The 20,085-nt window shown below is 47.4% G+C and overlaps 1 protein-coding gene across 1 annotated transcript in view; it reads right to left on the bottom strand.

The window, feature by feature from the left end:
- Positions 1 to 236: 236 nt before the first annotated feature.
- COG4 (component of oligomeric golgi complex 4) overlaps positions 237 to 20,085 on the bottom strand; it is a 34,923-nt gene continuing 15,074 nt past the window's right edge. The window contains exons 9-19 of the mRNA XM_066242060.1: positions 17,060 to 17,193; positions 16,050 to 16,168; positions 14,899 to 15,065; positions 13,153 to 13,318; positions 6,914 to 6,976; positions 3,333 to 3,449; positions 2,637 to 2,729; positions 1,730 to 1,813; positions 1,411 to 1,512; positions 1,009 to 1,137; positions 237 to 801 (exon numbers count right to left, since the gene is read on the bottom strand). Of these exons, the coding sequence (XP_066098157.1) occupies positions 667 to 801; positions 1,009 to 1,137; positions 1,411 to 1,512; positions 1,730 to 1,813; positions 2,637 to 2,729; positions 3,333 to 3,449; positions 6,914 to 6,976; positions 13,153 to 13,318; positions 14,899 to 15,065; positions 16,050 to 16,168; positions 17,060 to 17,193 (1,309 nt within the window). The 3' untranslated portion in view covers positions 237 to 666. The remainder of the gene's footprint in view (positions 802 to 1,008; positions 1,138 to 1,410; positions 1,513 to 1,729; positions 1,814 to 2,636; positions 2,730 to 3,332; positions 3,450 to 6,913; positions 6,977 to 13,152; positions 13,319 to 14,898; positions 15,066 to 16,049; positions 16,169 to 17,059; positions 17,194 to 20,085) is intronic.

Genomic DNA, 20,085 nt, shown 5'->3' with positions numbered 1-20,085 from the left:
AGGAAGGTGCCCCGGGGACAATCCAGCTTCTGGTGCTGAGGGCCCATGGGGGGGATGAGGGTCCAGGGTTGGATGAGTTGCCAGCTGTCATGTGGGTCCTGGCAGCAGCTGTGCGCCCACTACTCTGGGTGTGGGGGGAGACTAAGCCTTAGGCTTTTGCCTTTACATTTCAGTGCAGCTGGTAGACCTGCCTTACCCTGTAACACCCAGCCCTCCTTGAAAACAGCACACTGGCATCTCTCCAAGGAGTCTCTTTAATCAGGGTGGTCAGAAACATCACATGCACTTCTTGGAGTAAACCTAATTCCCTAGGTCCTCAGATGCACTCAACTCCTTTAGGGCTTGTAAGGAGGCAGTTTGCTGCAGTGTCCAGGGATGAGAGCATGACCACCAAGCAGAAGGCTGGTCTGTGTTGACTGTCCCACTTAATTAGGATCCCAGGGAAACCCATCTCTCGGTGCCAGAGGCTGCTCCCAAAGCACCACCCAGCTAGGTGTGAGTACAGAGTAGAGTTAGTCAACGCCTCGTTTCCCTGCTGCCAAGGGTGGAACGGTCTGGGCTGTCAGAGCTCTCCTCATGCCGGACAGCCTCACTCAGCTCCTTGGCTGTGGCCACACAGGGAATGGGCCCTGAAATGTGACGGGCCAGGTCGGCTCACCCTGGCAGCTACAGGCGCAGCCTCTTGATGTCCTCGCTGCGGAAGTCTATACGCAGAGCCAGCACCTGGCGTACCTCAGCAGGGGTGAGGCGCCATGTCAGCGGGCCAGAGTTAGCGCCCCAGTAATCTAGAATCTCAGTCACCTGTGGGAAGAACAGAGACAACTCAGCAAGGAGAGAACCATCGAGGTAAGGCCTTGGGCCCTACCAGATTCAGAGCAGCAATGTCCGAGAAGATTCCCAGTAGGGCTGGGTCGCTGGTGTTTTGAGGGAGTGGCTGGTATCCAAATTTGGTCTATGCCTCTCTTCTCAGACACCTTTCCCTGGGGAGGCTGAGGGGGCCCCACATACCCGCTCCAGATTGAGGACAGTAGCCATCTGGGAGAGGCGGGCAAACTTGTCTCGGATGGTCCAGGTGGTCACTGTGGTAAGGTAGGCAATAAGCGACCTCAGCTCCTTGTCAAACTGCAGACCTCCCAGCTGCAGGGGAACACAAGCCCAGTCACTGTTCAAGGCCTGGCCCTCCTGTCAATCAGACTGGCCCCCAATTTCCATCAGTGATGGGCTGCAGGGCCATCTGGGCTTTAGGTCAACCCTGTGGCTCCAATCAGCTCTTAAGACCTCAGAAGTCAGGGCAGGACTGAGCCTAGGTATGCAGGGTCTGGGAATAGCAGACAGGACACAAATCAGACCAGATTCATCTTCTCAGGGGGAAAAAAACACAGCTGAGGACCTGTGCTCCCTTGACCTTACCCGGTTGAAGGTGGATTTCAGTACTACTCTCTCCAATTCGACTGCAACAAAGCTGGTCATGAGGTTGGTCAGACTGTCATAGATGACTGGAGACAGGCTGGCCTACACACAGAGGTTAGGGATCAGTGGGAGTCCCACCTACCCCCTGCCTACACAGTGGAGTCTTTGGGGGGGAGTAGGGACAGTTACATTAGGCCATTGGGGAGTGGGACTTGGAAGGGCTTTCAGGGTTCCCAGCAGGAGTGATGAGGAGCTATAGGTGGTGGGTTTGGGCAGAGATGGGTAACTCCAAAAGCTGGTCTCTAGAGCCCCTGCTCACCCTGAACTCCGCCATTTGCTGCTCCAGGTTAAGGATGAACTGTTGTACCCAAGGGTCATTGGCCTCATAGTCGTTGAATTCTTCCTATTGTTAGGAAGCAAGATGGGTTACTGGGGGCTTCTCCAAGAACTATTAACCCCACTCCACTTCCACCCCTCTAATAGAAGAGGCCCTTCTTCCCCTATAGCTTCTGACTCATCCATCTGAAAACCAGCTTGGACACCCAGTGGGCAGTGTCTGCTGTTGCTTCTGCACTTCCCACTGGCAAAAGGCCTTGCGCTAAAGCCATGGCCCATACAATATGGCGAAGCTCCTGGCATTTTATTCACTCTTGCAGCTCACATGCTACAGGAATAAAATCCTTAGGTTAGAAAAAAAAAAGGCTAAGTCTATGTTGGATAGAGCAAGAAGAGCCTCAATAAAAGAGGCGAACTCCCTTTAAATATTTTTGAGCCCTTCTGACTGCAGGAACAACCTGTTTCCTGGGAGGAACTTGGCTATGAGGACAAGGGAAGTGGACCTGAGAAGCAGTTAAGGACTAGTCTATTTAGATCAGTGATTGTCACTGTTCATCTCATGGCACACAGAAAGTAATTACTAAAATTCTGTGGCATACAAAAAAAAAATAGTTTGGCTATTCTGACCAAAAAAAAAAAAGTAAAAAGGTATAATTTTGATTTATTCACACCAGATGGCTACTGTTGTATTGACTGTTGTCATTTTTTTATGACAATCTAAGGGAAAAGAGATCAGTGCCCCTGACTAAATAGGTATTACATGTCTTGAAAATTTTTGTGGCATGTCAGTTGAAAATCGCTGGCTTAGACAGTTCCATTGCTCTCCAGCGGGGGGCTATGGGAACAAGGGGGTAATCCTGGCCTTGTCAGCTGCCTGTGGTCGGGCTGACCTCCTCGATGTTGTGGGAAACAGAGAGAAAGGTGTTGATCCACGGCTGCACCTGCGGCTTGATTGCTGTGTTGTTGAGCTCTGTCAGCCCTTCCTGCAGAGGACAAGGTGGAGACACATCAGACCCAGAAGGCGCACACCTCCTTCCCTTTTCTTTCTCCTGCTTCATCCCTTGACTGCCAGGCACTCTTCCAGCTCTGAGACTATCTGCAGGCCCTGTCTGACGTGTAACAGATAATGCTGATAAAAGAGGCCAGGAACAACTAGTTCCTTTCTAGATCTGTGCCAATTCAGGCTCGGGCTAGAGATAAGGCCTAGAGGTTGGTCTGTACTCTCAAAAGAAGAGATTTCTGAGTGCCTGTATTAGGCAGCACCTGTGACTTAAGGCCAAGCATCAGGTGTGAGTACCCATGTGGTTCCATTTCCTCAGAGCACCTTTCTGGGGGCTCATGGCACAGTGGGGACCAAGTAGAGATGCTTATGGACCAGAATGCTAGCTTGTCAACATGACAGCCACACTGCTGAAAAACCAATGGGGCCTTTAGCCTCAAGGGATTCACACAATTTGAGTCGCTTGCATGCTATTCCCTCATTCCTTCTCTCTGTTTCTTTATACACAGAGCCCATGGTAAGTAACAATCTTATCAGAGCAACAAACAGGCACAGGATTCAGCCAGTAGTTGAACTTAGGGCTTACCTGCAAGAGGTCTCGGAATTTGTTGGATACAGCAGCCAAGTCAGAAAGGCAGCTGTCAAACTTGGCCTGGGCCTGCTCCCCTCCAATGCCCTGGCTGAACAGCTTGGTACAGTCACTCTAGGGGAGAACACCCAGTTTTCAGGCTTCTGAGCATGGGACATGGGGCAGTCAGGAGGGCAGCAACATGCAACCAGCCATTTCTTTTCCTCTAGACTTTTCTGGGAACAGCTGACGCTGATCCTAGGCAAAAGCCCTGGCTGGCTTTCAGAAACCTGGATGCTATCCTGGCGGCCAGCCACTTGGCTTCCACTTCCCCCTTTGTAATCTGGGGGTGCTTGTGTCAGGGGATGTGAATAAGAAACACATATACCAGACATTTTTTCATACTTTTAGAGCTAGACATTCCTAGGTTCAAATCCTGGCTCAGTCACCTATAGTTGAGTGACCTTGATCAAGTGATTTCAAGTTTCTGAACTTCAACGTCATTGTCTATGAGAACACAAATTCCTGCTTCCTTGGTTGTTGTGAGAGCTGGATGAAATGATGCAAAAAGTGCTCAGCCCAGCACCTGGCACATACTAGGCACTAAGGACATGCTAGCTATTGTTATAGTTTCTGATTTTTATTTTAATTTATTGACTTTATAGAGGAAAGAAGAAGAAGAAGAAGAGAGAGAGAGAAACATCAACTTGTTGTTTCATTTATTTAAGTATTCAGTGGTTGATTACTGTATGTGTCGAGACTGGGGATCAAACCTGCAACCTTGAAGGGATGACGCTCTAACTGAGCTACTCAGGGCTATAGTTTCTTTTTTCTCTTTAGAGAATTTTAAAAAAAATTTATTTATTTGAGAGAGAGAGGAGAGAGAGAGAGAAGGGCAGAAGGAGCAGAAAGCATCAACTCCCATATGTGCCTTGACCAGGCAAGCCCAGGGTTTCGAACCAGCGATCTCAGCATTTCCAGGTCGATGCTTTATCCACTGCACCACCACAGGTCAGGCGATAGTTTCTGATTCTTAAATACTGTAGTCCGGCTACTCAAGGAAGATCGTCATGATCACAGCAAGGACTAACTGCTTACTATGTGCCAGACCCTGTTCTAAGCATTTTATTTTTATTATTTTTGTTTATTTTAAAAATTTACTTATTGGTTTTAGAGAGAAAGGAAGGGGGAAGAAAAGAGAGAGAGAGAGAGAGAGAGAAACATCAATCTGTTTCTGTATGTGTCCCAACTGGAGATCGAACCTGCAACCTTTGCATATTAGGACGCTCCAACCAACTGAGCTATCCAGCCAGGGAAGCATTTTATGTTTATTAAAGTACCTTTTTTTTTTTTTAAAGCATGAGAGACAGAGACAGACAGACATTGAGAGGGACAGACAGGAAAAGAGAGAGAGATGAGAAGCATCAACTCATAGTTGCAGCACTTTAGTTGTTCATTGATTGTTTTCTCATACGTGCCTTGACCAGGGGTCTCCAGCTGGGCCAGTGACCCTTGGTCAAGCCAGCAATCTTTGGGCTCAAGCCAGCAATATGGGGTCATATCTACGATCCCACGCTCAAGCTGGTGACCTTGGGGCTTCGAATCTGGGTCCTCAGTGTCCCAGGTTGATGCTCTATCCACTGCACCACTGCCTGGTCAGGCCAAAGTACCTATCTTAAGAAGGAGGTGTTGGCCCTGGCTGGTAGCTCAGTGGATAGAGCATAGGCCTGACATATGGATGTCCCAGGTTCGATTCCCATTAAAGGCACACAAAATAAATGACCATCTGCTTCTCTCCCTCTTCCCCTCCCACAGCCAGTGGCTCAATTGGTTTTAACATGGCCCCAGGCACTGAGGATAGCTAAATGGTCTGAGCACTTCAGCCTCAGGCACTAAAAATAGCTTGGTACTTGAGCATCATCCCCAGATGGGTTTCCGGGGTGGATCCTGGTAGATTGCATGCAGGAGTCTGCCTATTTCTCCTCTTCTTACCAAAATGTAAATAATAAATAAATAAATGAAGTAGGTACTATTATTATTATTCCTATCATACGGATGAGGAAACCCCATCAGCTACTGGGCCCTCTTCCCTGGGTGCTGGCCCCAGCCTCGTCAGTCTGTCCAGCCCAAAAGCCAACACTTACCATTAGTCTGTACGTTGAGACCTGTGCCTCTGCAACAAAGCAGCTTCCTTAGTACAAGTGCTACTAGGGAGGCAGGGTCCTAGCCTCTCTCCTTTCCCAGAGGCAAAGCTGGGTCTCTTGTCTTTTAACACTTAAAGTGATTGCTCCATGCTGTTATTTGTAATTATTAATACAATTTACTACCACTGTATCCCTCTCATGCTTTATATTATCTTATTCAATTCTCACAGCTACCCTGTAGGGCAGAAATCATTTCCTGTTTTACATTGAGGAAACTGAGGCTCAGGAAGGTTACAGAACTTGCCTCAGGCCATACAGGTAGTCAATGGTGGAGATTTGAACTCAGGGTATCTGACTTCCAAGTGCAAACAATTTTTACTATACTATGCAGCTTTCTTTTTTTTTTTTTTTTAATTTTTCCAAAGCTGGAAACAGGGTGGCAGTCAGACAGACTCCCGCATGCGCCCGACTGGGATCCACCTGGCACGCCCACCAGGGGGCAATGCTTTGCCCCTCTGGGGCGTCGCTCTGTTGTGTCCAGAGCCATTCTAGCGCCTGAGGCAGAGGCCACAGAGCCATCCCCAGCGCTCGGGCCATCCTTGCTCCAATGGAGCCTCGGCTGCGGGAGGGGAAGAGAGAGACAGAGAGGAAGGAGAGGGGGAGGGGTGGAGAAGCAGATGGGCGCTTCTCCTGTGTGCCCTGGCCAGGAATCAAACCCGGGACTCCTGCACACCAGGCCGACGCTCTACCGCTGAGCCAACCGTCCAGGGCCTATGCAGCTTTCTTTTAAAAACTGGTAACAGCAACCAGTTTTGTACAAGGTTTGATGACCCTATCTCTTAATATCTTACATTTATACAGAGCTTTACCATTTTTGTTTTGTTTTTAATTTATTCATTTTTAGAGAGGAGAGTGAGAGGTAGGGGGAGGAGCAGGAAGCATCAACTCCTATATGTGCCTTGACCAGGCAAGCCCAGGGTTTCGAACCAGTGACCTCAGTGTTCCAGGTCAACGCTTTATCCACTGCGCCACCATAGGTCAGGCAGAGCTTTACCATTTTTATAGTGTTTTCAACCCTGTTTTTCTATGCCACCCAACAAACTGAAAGTAGGGCAGGATGGAGATCTGTGCCTCATTTAATAGATGACAGAGCTAAAGCTTTGAGAGTTAAGGGACTTGTTCAAGGTCACAGGCTAAGTATGTGCTGGAAGGTCTAATCTGAATTCTGATCTTCCAAATCTTGGGCCAGAGCTCCTCATACTGGCCAGAGATGCCTTGCTACCTCTTGATTTACTAGTCAAACACTACTGAATCCCCTCAAGTGCTCTGCAGGAAAGCTGGCTCAAGCTAGGAAATGCCACAGTCCCCACTAGGATGAGTGTACAGGGCTCTCTCTCAAAGTGAAGCCAGTGGAGGCTGCTGCGGCTGAAAGCTGACAAGCAATTTCCTCTGTACCTCCAGCGTCTTCTTCAGAGTAGAGATGTTTTCACTGCAGATTTCCACGTTGTTCAGAGTTACCTGGGAGATGAGGACAAAGAATGTGACTTCTTGTTCACTGGTCTGTACCCACTCCAGTGCCAGACTGGCTGACAGCTGCACTCCTGAGGCTCAGATGAGGGTAAGGAAGGCCCATAGTACCGTCATTAGGCAGGACCCTCAGCTTTCAAGTTGGGCAGAATGGTGAACTAGACTCATCCTTTCTCCTGTGTCTGACACCCAGACACAAAGTCAACCTGACCTCAGAGGTTGTGACCCAAGTAAGTATTCAGGTCTTTTCCTGCCTTGTTTATGCACACAGGTCTGGGAGAAATCCTGAGGCTTCAAACCTCCAAGTCCAGGTCAGTGGTCAGCAAAGACTGACACTCATTAAAGAAATACTTCCTGAGAGCCTGGCACTCAGGGGGCACTTCCTAATCCAAATACCCTCTGAAAAACAAGCATCATCAAGCCAGCTCATAGATAGGAACAAAGCTTTTCAGAAGGTAAAATGATTCACCAAGGTCAGTCAAGAGTTAACAAATATTTACTTAGCGCCCACTACCTACCAGACACCGTTCTAGGCACCAGGGAGAAACCAGTCAACAAAACAGACAACATTCACCTCCTCATAGAATTTATATCCCAGAAAGGAAGTCTGCTAATAAATATACATATTTTATAATGTCAGGTAGTGATAAACACCAAGAAGAAAAACAAAGCGTGGTAAAGAGACAGAAACTCAGAGAGTGACAAGCCACAGGGCTAGAGCCAGGATTAGATTTCAGGTCTCCCCACTTTAGGCCAAAGGCTCCTTCTCTCATAATTCAATGGACTTTTAAGCTAGGTGCAGAAATACCAATCATAAAAAGCAGCATGTGACAAAGTGATAATTAAGGCACAAACTGCTAAGGCCATTTTGAGGAAAGAAAAAACATTTTAGTCTGATGCACTCAAGGAAAGTTCCATGGCAGAGCTGAATTTAAAAGGCTAGAACAGGCCCTGGCTAGTTAGCTCAGTCAGTTAAGAGTGTCATCCTGCCCTGGCCGGTTGGCTCAGTGGTAGAGCGTCGGCCTGGCGTGCAGAAGTCCCGGGTTCGATTCCCGGCCAGGGCACATAGGAGAAGCGCCCATCTGCTTCTCTACCCCTCCCCCCTCCTTCCTCTCTTTCTCTCTCTTCCCCTCCCACAGCAAGGCTCCATTGGAGCAAAGATGGCCCAGGCGCTGGGGATGGCTCCTTGGCCTCTGCCCCAGGCGCTAGAGTGGCTCTGGTTGCAACAGAGCATCGCCCCCTGGTGGGCATGCCGGGTGGATCCCGGTCGGGCACATGCGGGAGTCTGTCTGACTGTCTCTCCCTCCCTGTTTCCAGCTTCAGAAAAATACAAAAAAAAAAAAAGAGTGTCATCCTGAAACAAGGTAGTGGGTTTGATCCCTGGTCAGGAAGCAACCAATGAATGAATGACTGAGTGGAACAACAAATGAATGCTTCTCTCTCTTCCTTTCTCTGTATCTTAAAAAAAAAAAAAGTCAAGCCCTGGCTGAATAGCTCAGTTGGTTGGAGTTCATTCCAGAGACTGGAGGTTGCCAGTTAAATCCCAGTCAAAAAAAAAAAAAAAAAAAAAAAAAAAAATTAAACAGCTACTTGTGACTAGCAGGCAGCTCCAGAAAAGAGAACAGTGCCTAAAGTTTCTCAATAAACATTTGTTGAATGAATGGATGTGTTAAGGAGAAGAAATAACATAAGCAAATACAGAGAGGCAGGAAACTCCAAAAGGTATTTGGGAATCAGCAGTCAGTGCACAGACAAGTGCAGAAGAAGGGTAAGAGGTGGAGCTGCAGAGGTGGAACTTGGGTGCTTTGCTGTCCTGTGGCCAATGGGGCGACAGGATTAAAGCAGATGAATGCCATATGAGCACAGCTATGGAGAAGGAATACTACCCTAGAGGCTGTGTGGGGCAGGAACTTAGTTTGAGAGAATCACATAGCCTATGAACTGGTGTGCTGATAGCATGACCAGAAAAACAGAGGTGATGTAGGGATAAGCCAATTTTCAAGAGATGAGTCAGGAGCTTCAGGATTTCAGGGTAAAAGAAAAATCCCAGGCCCTGGTTGGGTGGGTCAGTGGGTAGAGCATCGTCTCTTGATCCCTGGTCAGGTCACATATGAGAAGTAACTTATGAGTGCACAACTAAATGGAACTAAGTAGAAAAACAAGTTGATGTTTCTCTCTCACTCCCTCCTTGCCCTTCCTTTCTCTCTCTCAAATCAATGGAAAAAATAAAGTTAAAGAAAAATCGCCTGACCAGGCAGTGGCGCAGTGGATAGAGCGTCGAACTGGGATGTGGAGGACCCAGGTTCAAGACCCAAGGTCGCCAACTTGAGCGCAGACTCATCTGGTTTGATCAAAGCTCACCAGCTTGAGGCCAAGGTCGCTGGCTCGTACAAGGGGTTACTCGGTCTGTTGTAGCCCCCCTGGGTCAAGGCACATATGAGAAAGCAATCAATGAACAACTAAGGGACCACAACGAAGAATTGATATTTCTCATCTCTCTCCCTTCCTGTCTGTCCCTATCTGTCCCTCTCTCTGACTCTCTCTGTCTCTGCCACAAAAAAAAAAAAAAAAAAAAAAAAAAAAAAGAAAAATCCAGAGCCCCAGGGGGCTGAGATTAGGACGGTCCCTCCTCTCCTGAGACTGCATCTGTTATCAATGTCTGGCAGCCGACACTGAAAAGCAGCCCTGCTGACAGTGCTGAGGCTGCTTCTGCTGTGCGGGGATAAGACTTAGGCCTTCCATTATCACACCGCTGCTAACATCGCTAGCTTCCAGGGCATTAACTGCACTGTCATGACAGCTCGAGGATGAAGATGGCAACATAAATGTTTCTGAGGTGTTAAGGGCCCCAAGAGTAATGTCATGAGGTGAAAATGGATTTGGGTTCAAATGGTATTCACTTCAAAATTTCCTTATACTGACAGCCCCGGTAAGCAAGAACTGGGCTTATCCCAACTCATGGTGAATGATACGTCAGCATCATGGGGAAATTCATCTTGAGAACCTAATGAACTATGGTGACAAAAGAGATAGGCTCTGTGGTGAGAGTGATGTCATTATAAGTACTTGATATCAGAAAAACTAGAAACCTGTCACCAAGCATTCAGCATCACCTTTCTTTTTTCTTTTTTTCTGTGAGAGACAGAGAGAGAGAGAGATAGAGAAAGGGACAGATGGGGGCAGACAAATAGGAAGGGAGAGAGATGAGAAACATCAATTCTTTGTTGCAGCACCTTAGTTGTTCATTGATTGCTTTCTCATATGTGCCTTGACCAGGGGGCTACAGCAGAGCAAGTGACCCCTTGCTCAAGTTGGTGACCTTGGCCTCAAGTCAGTGACAATAGGGTCATGCCTATAATCCCAACTCAAGCCAGTGACCCCACGCTCAATCCGGTGAGCCCACAGTCAAGCCAGATGAGCCCGTACTCAAGCCAAAGACCTTAGGGTTTCAAACCTAGGTCCTCCATATCCCATTCCAATGCTCTATCTGCTGTGCCACTGCCTGGTCAGGCCCTTTCTTTTTAATTTTTATTTATTTATTCATTTTAGAGAGAGACAGACAGACAGACAGAAAGGAGGAGCAGGAAGCATCAACTCCCATATGTGTCTTGACCAGGCAAGCCCAGGGTTTCGAACTGGCAACCTCAGTGTTTCCAGGTCGACACTTTATCCACTGCGCCACCACAGGTCAGGCACTCAGGCCCTTTCTTTTTAAAAAAGGTTTTTATTTATTGATTAGAGAGAGGAGAGAGAGAGAGAACTAGGGGAGGAGGGAGGATCAGGAAGCATCAACTTGCCTGACCAGGCGGTGGCACAGTGGATAGAGCGTTGGACTGGGATGTGGAAGGACCCAGGTTCGAGACCCCGAGGTCGCCAGCTTGAGCATGGGCTCATCTGGCTTGAGCAAAAGCTCACCAGCTTGGACCCAGGTCGCTGGCTCCAGCAAGGGGTTACTCAGTCTGCTGAAGGCCCGCAGTCAAGGCACATATGAGAAAGCAATCAATGAACAACTAAGAAGTCGCAACGTGCAATGAAAAACTAATCATTGATGTTTCTCATCTGTCTCCATTCCTGTCTGTCTGTCCCTGTCTATCCCTCTGACTCCCTGTCTCTGTAAAAAAATAAATAAATAAAAAATTTAAGGAAGCATCAACTCGTAGTACTTGCTTCTCATATGTGCCTTGACCAGGCAAGCCCAGGGTTTTGAACCAGAGACCCCAGCATTCTAAGCTGATACTCTATCCACTGCACCATCACAGTTCAGGCAGCACCACTTTTCTTTTCTTTTCTTTTTTTTTTGTATTTTTCTGAAGCTGGAAACGGGGAGAGACAGTCAGACAGACTCCCGCATGCGCCCGACCGGGATCCACCCGGCACGTCCACCAGGGGCGATGCTCTGCCCACCAGGGGGCGATGCTCTGCCCCTCTGGGGCGTCGCTCTGCCACGACCAGAGCCACTCTAGCGCCTGGGGCAGAGGCCAAGGAGCCATCCCCAGTGCCCGGGCCATCTTTGCTCCGATGGAGCCTTGGCTGCGGGAGGGGAAGAGAGAGACAGAGAGGAGGGGAGGGGGTGGAGAAGCAAATGGGCGCTTCTCCTGTGTGCCCTGGCCAGGAATTGAACCCGGGTCCCCCACACGCCAGGCCGACGCTCTACCGCTGAGCCAACCGGCCAGGGCCAGCACCACTTTTCTTATTGGCCTTATCTTCTGGCCCTCAAACAATAAAACTGTCTGAATGGGAGTAGCCAATGCAAGAATGCAGCCATTAGTCTGATGGGGACTTGCAGACCCAAGTAGTGGAAAATAGGACTAGAGTGGCAGGATGGGTCAGATTCAGAGGGCCTTCAACAACCACCAGAGAAGGATGTCAAACTTTGTTGTAGTAGGTAACAAGGAGCCGTTTCTGAACAAAGAAATGAAAGAATAAAATAAGTTCTATAAAGAATGAAATGGAGTGTAAACAAAATGAAAAAATTTAAGTCAATCCATGATCATATGAAGCCAGACATTTTGGCAAAGTTCTCCAAAGGCACCATATTCAGAGGCAATAGCTTCTTGGAGCTATACTCTTTTTTGGCAACCATGACATTCCAGATCAACAGAACCCATGCCCAGGGAAAATATCTGCAATGACAGGAAGAGAGTGGGGCTGCCTGACGAGCCTCCATACTGGATCTGTCTGAGGACTAGTCACTGTGGGTTCCCTTGTACAAGAATGGGTAGATATTACTATGTTTAGGTTTCTGTCTAAGAAAGTAACAGCTCTGAACTCTTGGGAATTAAGAGTCTGAAAAGCTAAGCACCCTGCTTCCAGAAAAAATCTATGCATGCAGTTTTGCATCCAACACTGGGGTGCTCACTCAGAGCCCCCCTCCGTGTACTGATTGAAGCTCTGCTGTTGGATGCTTCCTTCAGCCTCTGCCCCTCAGGAGCCAAGACTAGCGTCTGGCCAATGTAAGGGTGAGGCAGAATGCCCTCTGACAGTGCTATTCCCATTCATGCCAAGACAGGAAGTGCCAGAGGCCCGAATGTGAGCTCAGGACTCATCGGTGCTCTTTCTGGCTCATCACAAACTAGCTGCTTCCTTGTGTAAGCCCTTTCATCCTCCCGTACTTCTCCTTCACCAGCTGTCCCTCAACTGGGAAGACTCACTGCTTCACCACATATGTCACTCTGGGCAGCTAAGGGCTTTAATAGGTCACCTTTCTGAGAAAGCTGAAAGCCTAAGAAGCGTGCTAGAAAAGCAGTGCTGGTAGGCTTACAGGGTTGGCCCCCACCCGTGCTGGGGGACTGTCCTCAGAGAAGCTGTCTGGGGGCCTGGCACAGATACTCCAGTTGGTTCTGTGGCAGATGCACGCTACACTCGATACTCAGTGGAGCCCCGGAACAGCTGGATCGTGCTCTTAGGGACAAGCACTCCGTAAAGCTGAGACATCCAAACTTTCAGGCAGGGAACAGTGCCTGTTCCGGCTCAGGCTCCTCAGAAATAGGTGCCTGGGTTAGAAATGGCTTTAGAACCTTCTAGGAAGAGCTTTCCTTAAAGGGGTTTTCCTCCTACATAGACACTAGAGGAAAAGTCTCCAGTTGAAGGTTATACTGTAGCTTAGAGGGCGTAGTTTACCCTCTCGAGATAAACCCACCCAGCTCCCAGGAGGTGGGGCTACCTACCAGGAAGGACAGCTTGGCCTCGTCAGTGCTCTCAATGCCTTTTGTGTCAAATTTGCCCTGCTGGAGGCTGCTGTGCATGATGTTCACGGCGCTAGTCACCCCACGCTGGATGTCCTGTAAAGTGGTGGCTGGGAAGCCCATTCGCAGCTTGTTAGACAGAACGTCCCTGGAGGGGAGCAGAATGGCATAGGGGTAAATTGAGGATTGACAGTGCTCAATCTGGCCTCCAGAGGGCCTCCTATCCTGACAGCAGCACAAGTTGCTCTCTTGGGGTTATAACCAATCCTTGAGAGGACTATAAAGCAGCCAGGGTAGGAGAGATATCAATGCCCCTCAGGGGCACTGGTGACAAGAGCACACAGAGAAGAATAGCTAATTCTTGACTTCCTATGAAGCTTTCACTTATGACCACTGAGCTCTAACAAACTCAGCAGTACAACTTAATGACTTGTCGTGTTGAGAAAAACTGGGAGAATGGGTTCTGAGAAAGTCAGTTTGGGACTCTAGTCCATATCCCACCACATATAAGGTGTGCTATCTTTGACAGGGGATGGAATTTCCTTTTTTATTTTGTGACAGAGACAGAAACAGAGAGGGACAGATAGGGACAGACAGACAGAAAGGGAGAGATGAGAAACATCAATTTTTTTTTTGTATTTTTCCAAAGTGAGAAGTGGGAGGGGGGCAGAAGACAAACTCCCGCATGTGCCCAACCAGGATCTACCCGGCATGCCCACCAGGGGACGGTTGCAATCAGAGCCAATCTAGCGCCTGAGGTGGAGGCCATGGAGCCATCCATAGTGCCCAGAGCAAACTTTGCTCCAATGGAGCCTTGGCTGTGGGAGGGGAAGAGAGACAGAGAGGAAGGAGAGGGGGAAGGATGGAGAAGCAGATGGGCGCTTCTCCTGTGTGCCCTAGCTGGGAATCAAACCCGGGACTTCCACATGCTGGGCTGACACTCTACTGCTGAGCCAACCGCCCACGGCCAAGAATCATCAATTCTTCATTGCAGCTCCTTAATTGTTCATTGATTGCTTTCTCATATATGCCTTGACGGGGTGGGGGGTGGGGGGACTACAGCAGAGCGAGTGACCTCTTGCTCAAGCCAGCAACCTTGGGCTTCAAGCCAGCGACCTTTGGGCTCAAGCCAGAGACCATGGGGTCACGTCTATGATCCCATGCTCAAGCCAGTGACCTGAGCTCAAGCTGGTGAGCTGCACTTAAGCCGGATTAGCCTGCACTCAAGCCGGCAACCTTGGGGTTTTGAACCTGGTCCTCTGTGTCCCAGTCTGCCACTATTTACTGTGCCACCGCCTGGTCAGGCTGGAATTTCCTTAAGCCTCAGTTTCCTCACTTATAAAATAGAGCTAATAGTTCCTATCTCATAGGGTTGTTATTAGGACTGAACATGAGCAGGCAATCAGCATAGTGCCTGGTCTGTAGTAATGGTAACTATGAGTGTTAACATTACAACTATCACCTTCATCTGAACTTCCTGGTCTCTTTTGTAGGTCTGAGGGCCAATGACACCACCTCCAATGTAGTCCAGGGAACATAGAATTGGTTCATAGGACATCTGGCTGTATAGCTGTTTGGAGCCAAGAATGTTGTGCTATGGATAAGAGATTGTATCATGCATAGAACTGAACTATTATAAGAAAAAAAGGGAAGAAATAAATGGGCCTCAGTAATCAATCACAATTAGGACCTTTCTGCCTGCTAGAAATGAGAAAGTGTCAACCATACCTGAAGTCAGACTCCAATTCGGTGGTGGCGAGGTTGATCATGGCACAGAGACAGTCAATGCTGGAGCTGGACAGAGCCCGCCCAATGCACTTTTTAACAATGTAGAAGACATCGTCCACCATGCTGGATGTCAGCTGGCCCTTCTCATAGGTGTCCAGAGCCACAGCCTATCCAAAAGGCAAAGCATCCAGTAAGGGTCCCAGTTTTTTTTTTTTGTTTTTTTTTTTTTTTTTCATTTTTCTGAAGCTGGAAACAGGGAGAGACAGTCAGACAGACTCCCGCATGCGCCCGACCGGGATCCACCCGGCACGCCCACCAGGGGCGACGCTCTGCCCACCAGGGGGCGATGCTCTGCCCATCCTGGGCGTCGCCATGTTGCGACCAGAGCCACTCTAGCGCCTGAGGCAGAGGCCACAGAGCCATCCCCAGCGCCCGGGCCATCTTTGCTTCAATGGAGCCTCGGCTGCGGGAGGGGAGGAGAGAGACAGAGAGGAAAGCGCGGCAGAGGGGTGGAGAAGCAAATGGGCGCTTCTCCTGTGTGCCCTGGCCGGAATCGAACCTGGGTCCTCCGCACGCTAGGCCGACGCTCTACCGCTGAGCCAACCGGCCAGGGCAAGGGTCCCAGTTTTGCATGTCAATGTTTGAGATGGTTCTGAAATAGGCTCTGGCTCTGCTTCATTTTCTATACCTTATCCATGTTTTCCCCCAGACAGTCTGTTCTGGTCAGAGTTGGGTGTGGATCTTCCTTATTAAGATAGCTCACTTCCCTACTGGTCACTATGTTAAGAAATTAAGTAAAAATACTTAGGGCCTTTGCCTTGAAGACAACTGTTACCTGGGATGCAGGACACCAGGAGCGGCCCTTTTCCCTGAGACTCCTTACCCACACACCTCTAGGGAGGCAGGGAACAAGTAGATTCCCTGAGGAGCTGAGGTGTTCTTTTTTGATCCTTGGGAAAGAAGCCCCACCTGGATTTATGAAGAGTACGACAGTTCCAAAGCTAACTAAACAAAGTGGTGCCACTCAGTCTGCATGTAAGGGTATTCTCAAAGCAAGACCAAGAAACGTGACACGCCTCAGTCATTTCCCTCAGCCTGGCTTCTTGGACAGGAAAGGGCCCATTTCCAAAGAGACGTGTCCTCTGTCCTACCTTATTCACAGTCTCCCTCATGAAGTACTCCTCCATGGTAATATACAAGCCAATTAGCTCCTGCATGGTGCAGCTCAAAAGGCAATTATTGAGGAGCTTGTCCAGACACTTCTGGTGCTCTAGGAGACAGCCAAGAAAGAATACTCACTCTTTTTTCTCAAGGGAACTAGATCAACCATTTTCATTTCTTCAGGCTCCTTTCTAGTTTTTATTCCAAATTTGTACATAACTTACATAGCTATAATCATAGTTTTGTATGTATACAACTCAATAATTATTTAAGTAACTTTATATTTTGCAACAATTGCTACAATCCAGTTTGGAATATTTCTATCACTCTAAAAGTTCCTTTATGAAGTTATGTATATTTTTCCTTTCTTGCTATTTATCTATCACCTATCTATCTATCTATCTATCTATCTATCATCTATCTAATCCATCTGTCTGTATATCTACCTATCATGTGCACATATCACCTATTTAAACACCAGTCCTTAAACCAATGTTGGTAAGAAAGAATGGTGTGGGGAAAAGAACAGAGGAAAGTAATTTTTATCATTCTGGGCATTAGCCTTTGTCTGTAAATGATTAGATGGCTTCAAAGACCAGTCCAATTTCCAAATTTGGTTAAGTCCAGATTTTCTCCTGGGAGACAATTTGGCCATAGACACCCCCCCCCCCCCAACGCTAACAAGTCCCAGTTTTTCCCTTACTTATTATTACTTATAAATGTTTATTTTATTGATTTTAGAGAGGGGGAGGGAGAGAGCAGGAAATAGACAAGAAGATCTGTTCCTGTATGTGTTGCAAAACACATACAGATGTTCCTGTCTGTGCCCTGATTGGGGATCAAACCAGCAACGTCTGCACTTTGGGACAATGCTCAAACCAACCAAGTTATCCGGAGAGGGCATGGTTTTTTCCTTAGAAAGAGATCTGTGGCTTCACTATGAAACAGTAGGGCCAGCCAAACCCCAGCCTTTCCAAGGAATATCGGAAATGCCTTTTACCTTGCTTTGCTTCTTCTGAGGCCATGGAGTCCCCCACCTCAAAATCGGAGCTGATCCTCTTCCTAAGGAAGCTTAAATACAACTCACTGCGGGCATTCATCAGGGTGACCTCAGTCAAGATGGGGTCCAGTTCCCTGAGACACATGGAGCAGAAATAAGCAGGAGAACACTGGATTCTCTAAGATAGTTGCAGGGCAAACCCAGCCCCAAATACCTCTCCCCACTAGGTCCACAAGGTCTCTGCCAGATGGTCATCCTGGCTCTGCTGACCCAGTTATAATCAGAAACGGCTGTCAACCATACATTTCACTTACCCCCTAAAATCTAGCTAGGGCTAAATAAGAGATTGAGAGGTGTGTTTTTGTTAGCAGTTTGCATAAAAATTATCTATGCCTCATGTGAAAGAAATCACATCTCCTCAATCTTTTATTTGGCTGTGATGAGATTTGGGGGCATACCAGATGAATAGCTGAAACAATCTAAAACAAACAAACAAACAAACAAACAAACACTAAGTTGGAAGACTCACACTTCCCAATTTCGAAACTTGCTACAAAGCTACAGCAATCAAGACAGTGTGGTACTAACATAAGAATAGATCTATAGATTGAGAATCCAGAAATCTTCACATTTATGACCAACAGATTTCCAAGGAGAGTGTTAAGACAACAGGAAAGTAAGTCTTTTCAATAATTTGTGCTAGGTCAATGGATATGTACATTAAAAAAATGAAGTTGAAGCTCTACTTCAGTTTATATACACAAACGGATCCATTTTTCAAACTGAAATCCAAAAGATCTTTTCAAAACATAAATCTCGTCATATCATAATAAAGATTTCCAGCCTGACCAGGCAGTGACATAGTGGATAGAGTTTTGGGCTGTGATGTAGAGGGCCCAGGCTTGAAACTCCAAGGTCACCGGTTTGAGCATGGGCTCATCCAGCTTGAGTGCAGGGTCACTGGCTTGAAGCCCAAGGTTGCTGGCTTAAGCGTGGGGTCTCTGGCTCAGCTGTAGACCCCTGGTCAAGGCACATATGAGAAAGCAATCAATGAACAACTAAGGTGCCGCAATGAAGAATTGATGCTTCTCATCCCTCTCCCTTCCTGCCTGTTCCTCTTTCTGTCGCTAAAATAAATAAATAAATAATTCCGTTGTTCTTAGGACACAGACCTGGAATGGCCTAACTCTAACAACCTCTTCAGATTCATCTCATATCAGGTTTTCCCCAACTCTCTGCACTGTCCTTCTTTCACTTTTTCAAACACAGAAGGTGTTTTGCAAATATTTTCCCTGCTCTTACCTGGAACACTTTTCACCTCTTATTCCTATTTACTACTCTTAAGGTCTCAGATCTAAGGCCATGTCCTCAGGAATTTTTCCTTGAAGTTCATCAGCATATGTTATATCCCTTTATTCCATGTTTTCTTGTACCCTACACTTAATATATCATAGTGATTAACAGCATGAACTCTAGAGTCAGACTGCTTGGATTCTTTTCTTGGCTTTGCCACTTTCTAGCTATATGACCTTGGGCAAGCCACTTAAGCTCTCTAGGCTTTGGTTTCCTTATCAATAAAAAACGTTTATGGATAAACTCAGTGATCCTTAACTGAGGGTGATTTTAAACCTCAGAAAAAATTGGGCTCAGAAAAAATTGGGCAGTGTCTGGAGCCATTTTTGGTTGTCACAAATGGAGGATGTTTCCGATATCTAGTAAAGGTGAGGGATGTTAAATGTCCTACAATGCATGCATAATCTTCCATAACAAAGAATCCAACATGAACAGTACTGAGGCTGAGAATACCTGGAATAACTGATTTAATATTTAAGTGCTTAGAACAGTGTTTGGCATACAGTAAACACTAGAGACCAGAGACACCACAAAGAAAGAATTTGGAACTGACTGGTGGTGGTGCCATGAATAGAATGCTGAGCTGGGATGCTGAGGTCCCAGGTTTGAAACCCCAAGGTTGCCAGCTTGAGTGTGGGCTCATACAGGTTGAGCATGGGCTCATCAGGCCTGAGTGTGGGCTCATCTGGCTGGGGTGCAGGCTCACCAGCTTGAGCATAAGGTTGCTGGCTTGAGCATGGGATTATAGACATGACCCCATGGTCACTGGATTGAGCCCAAAGATCACTGGATTGAAACCCAAGTCACTGGCATGGCTGGAGCACCCCAGTCAAGACACATATGAGAGGCAATCAATGAACAATTAAAGTTCCACAACTACTAGTTGCTGCTACTTCTCCCCTTTCCTGTTTCTCACTCTCTCACTTAAAAAAAAAAAAAAAAGAATTAGGCCTGACCAGACAGTGGCGCAGTGGATAGAGTGTCAGACTGGGATGCAGAGGACCCAGGTTCGAGACCCTGAGGTTGCCAGCTTGAGCGCGGGCTCATCTGGTTTGAGCAAAGCTGACCAGCTTGAATCTAAGGTCGCTGGCTCCAGCAAGGGGTTACTCGGTCTGCTGAAGACCCGCGGTCAAGGCACATATGAGAAAGCAATCAATGAACAACTAAGGTGTCGCAACGAAAAACTGATGATTGATGCTTCTCATCTCTCTCTGTTCCTGTCTGTCTGTCCCTGTCTCCCTGTCTATCCCTCTCTCTGACTCTCTCTCTCTATAAAAAAAAAAAAAGAATTAGGACTGTTTTGCTCACCTTGCTTGCTGCCATATTTCCTGTGTCAAGGACAGGTAATGTGTAATCAATAAAAATGTGCTGAATGAATGCATTTTTAAAATGTCTGGATTTCCTTTTTTTGTACTTTTATTATTTATTATTATTATTTTTTTAGTGAGAGAGGGAGAGAGGGGAGACATGAAAGAAGAGAGTGCAACTTGTAGTTGTTTCACTTTAGTTGTGCATTAATTACTTATTGTACATGCCTTGATGAGGGGGGAGTTGATGGGGGCAGGTTCAAAGGTTCAAACCAAGTCAGCAACCCGTTGCTCAAGCCAGCAACCATGGGTTCAAGCCAGTGTCCTTGGGTTCATGCTGATGATCCCGTGCTCAAGCCAGTGACC

The sequence above is a fragment of the Saccopteryx bilineata genome, chromosome 9 (genome assembly GCF_036850765.1).
Source record: "Saccopteryx bilineata isolate mSacBil1 chromosome 9, mSacBil1_pri_phased_curated, whole genome shotgun sequence".
NCBI classification, from domain to species: Eukaryota; Metazoa; Chordata; class Mammalia; order Chiroptera; family Emballonuridae; genus Saccopteryx; species Saccopteryx bilineata.
This window is presented reverse-complemented; position numbering and strand designations above follow the sequence as displayed.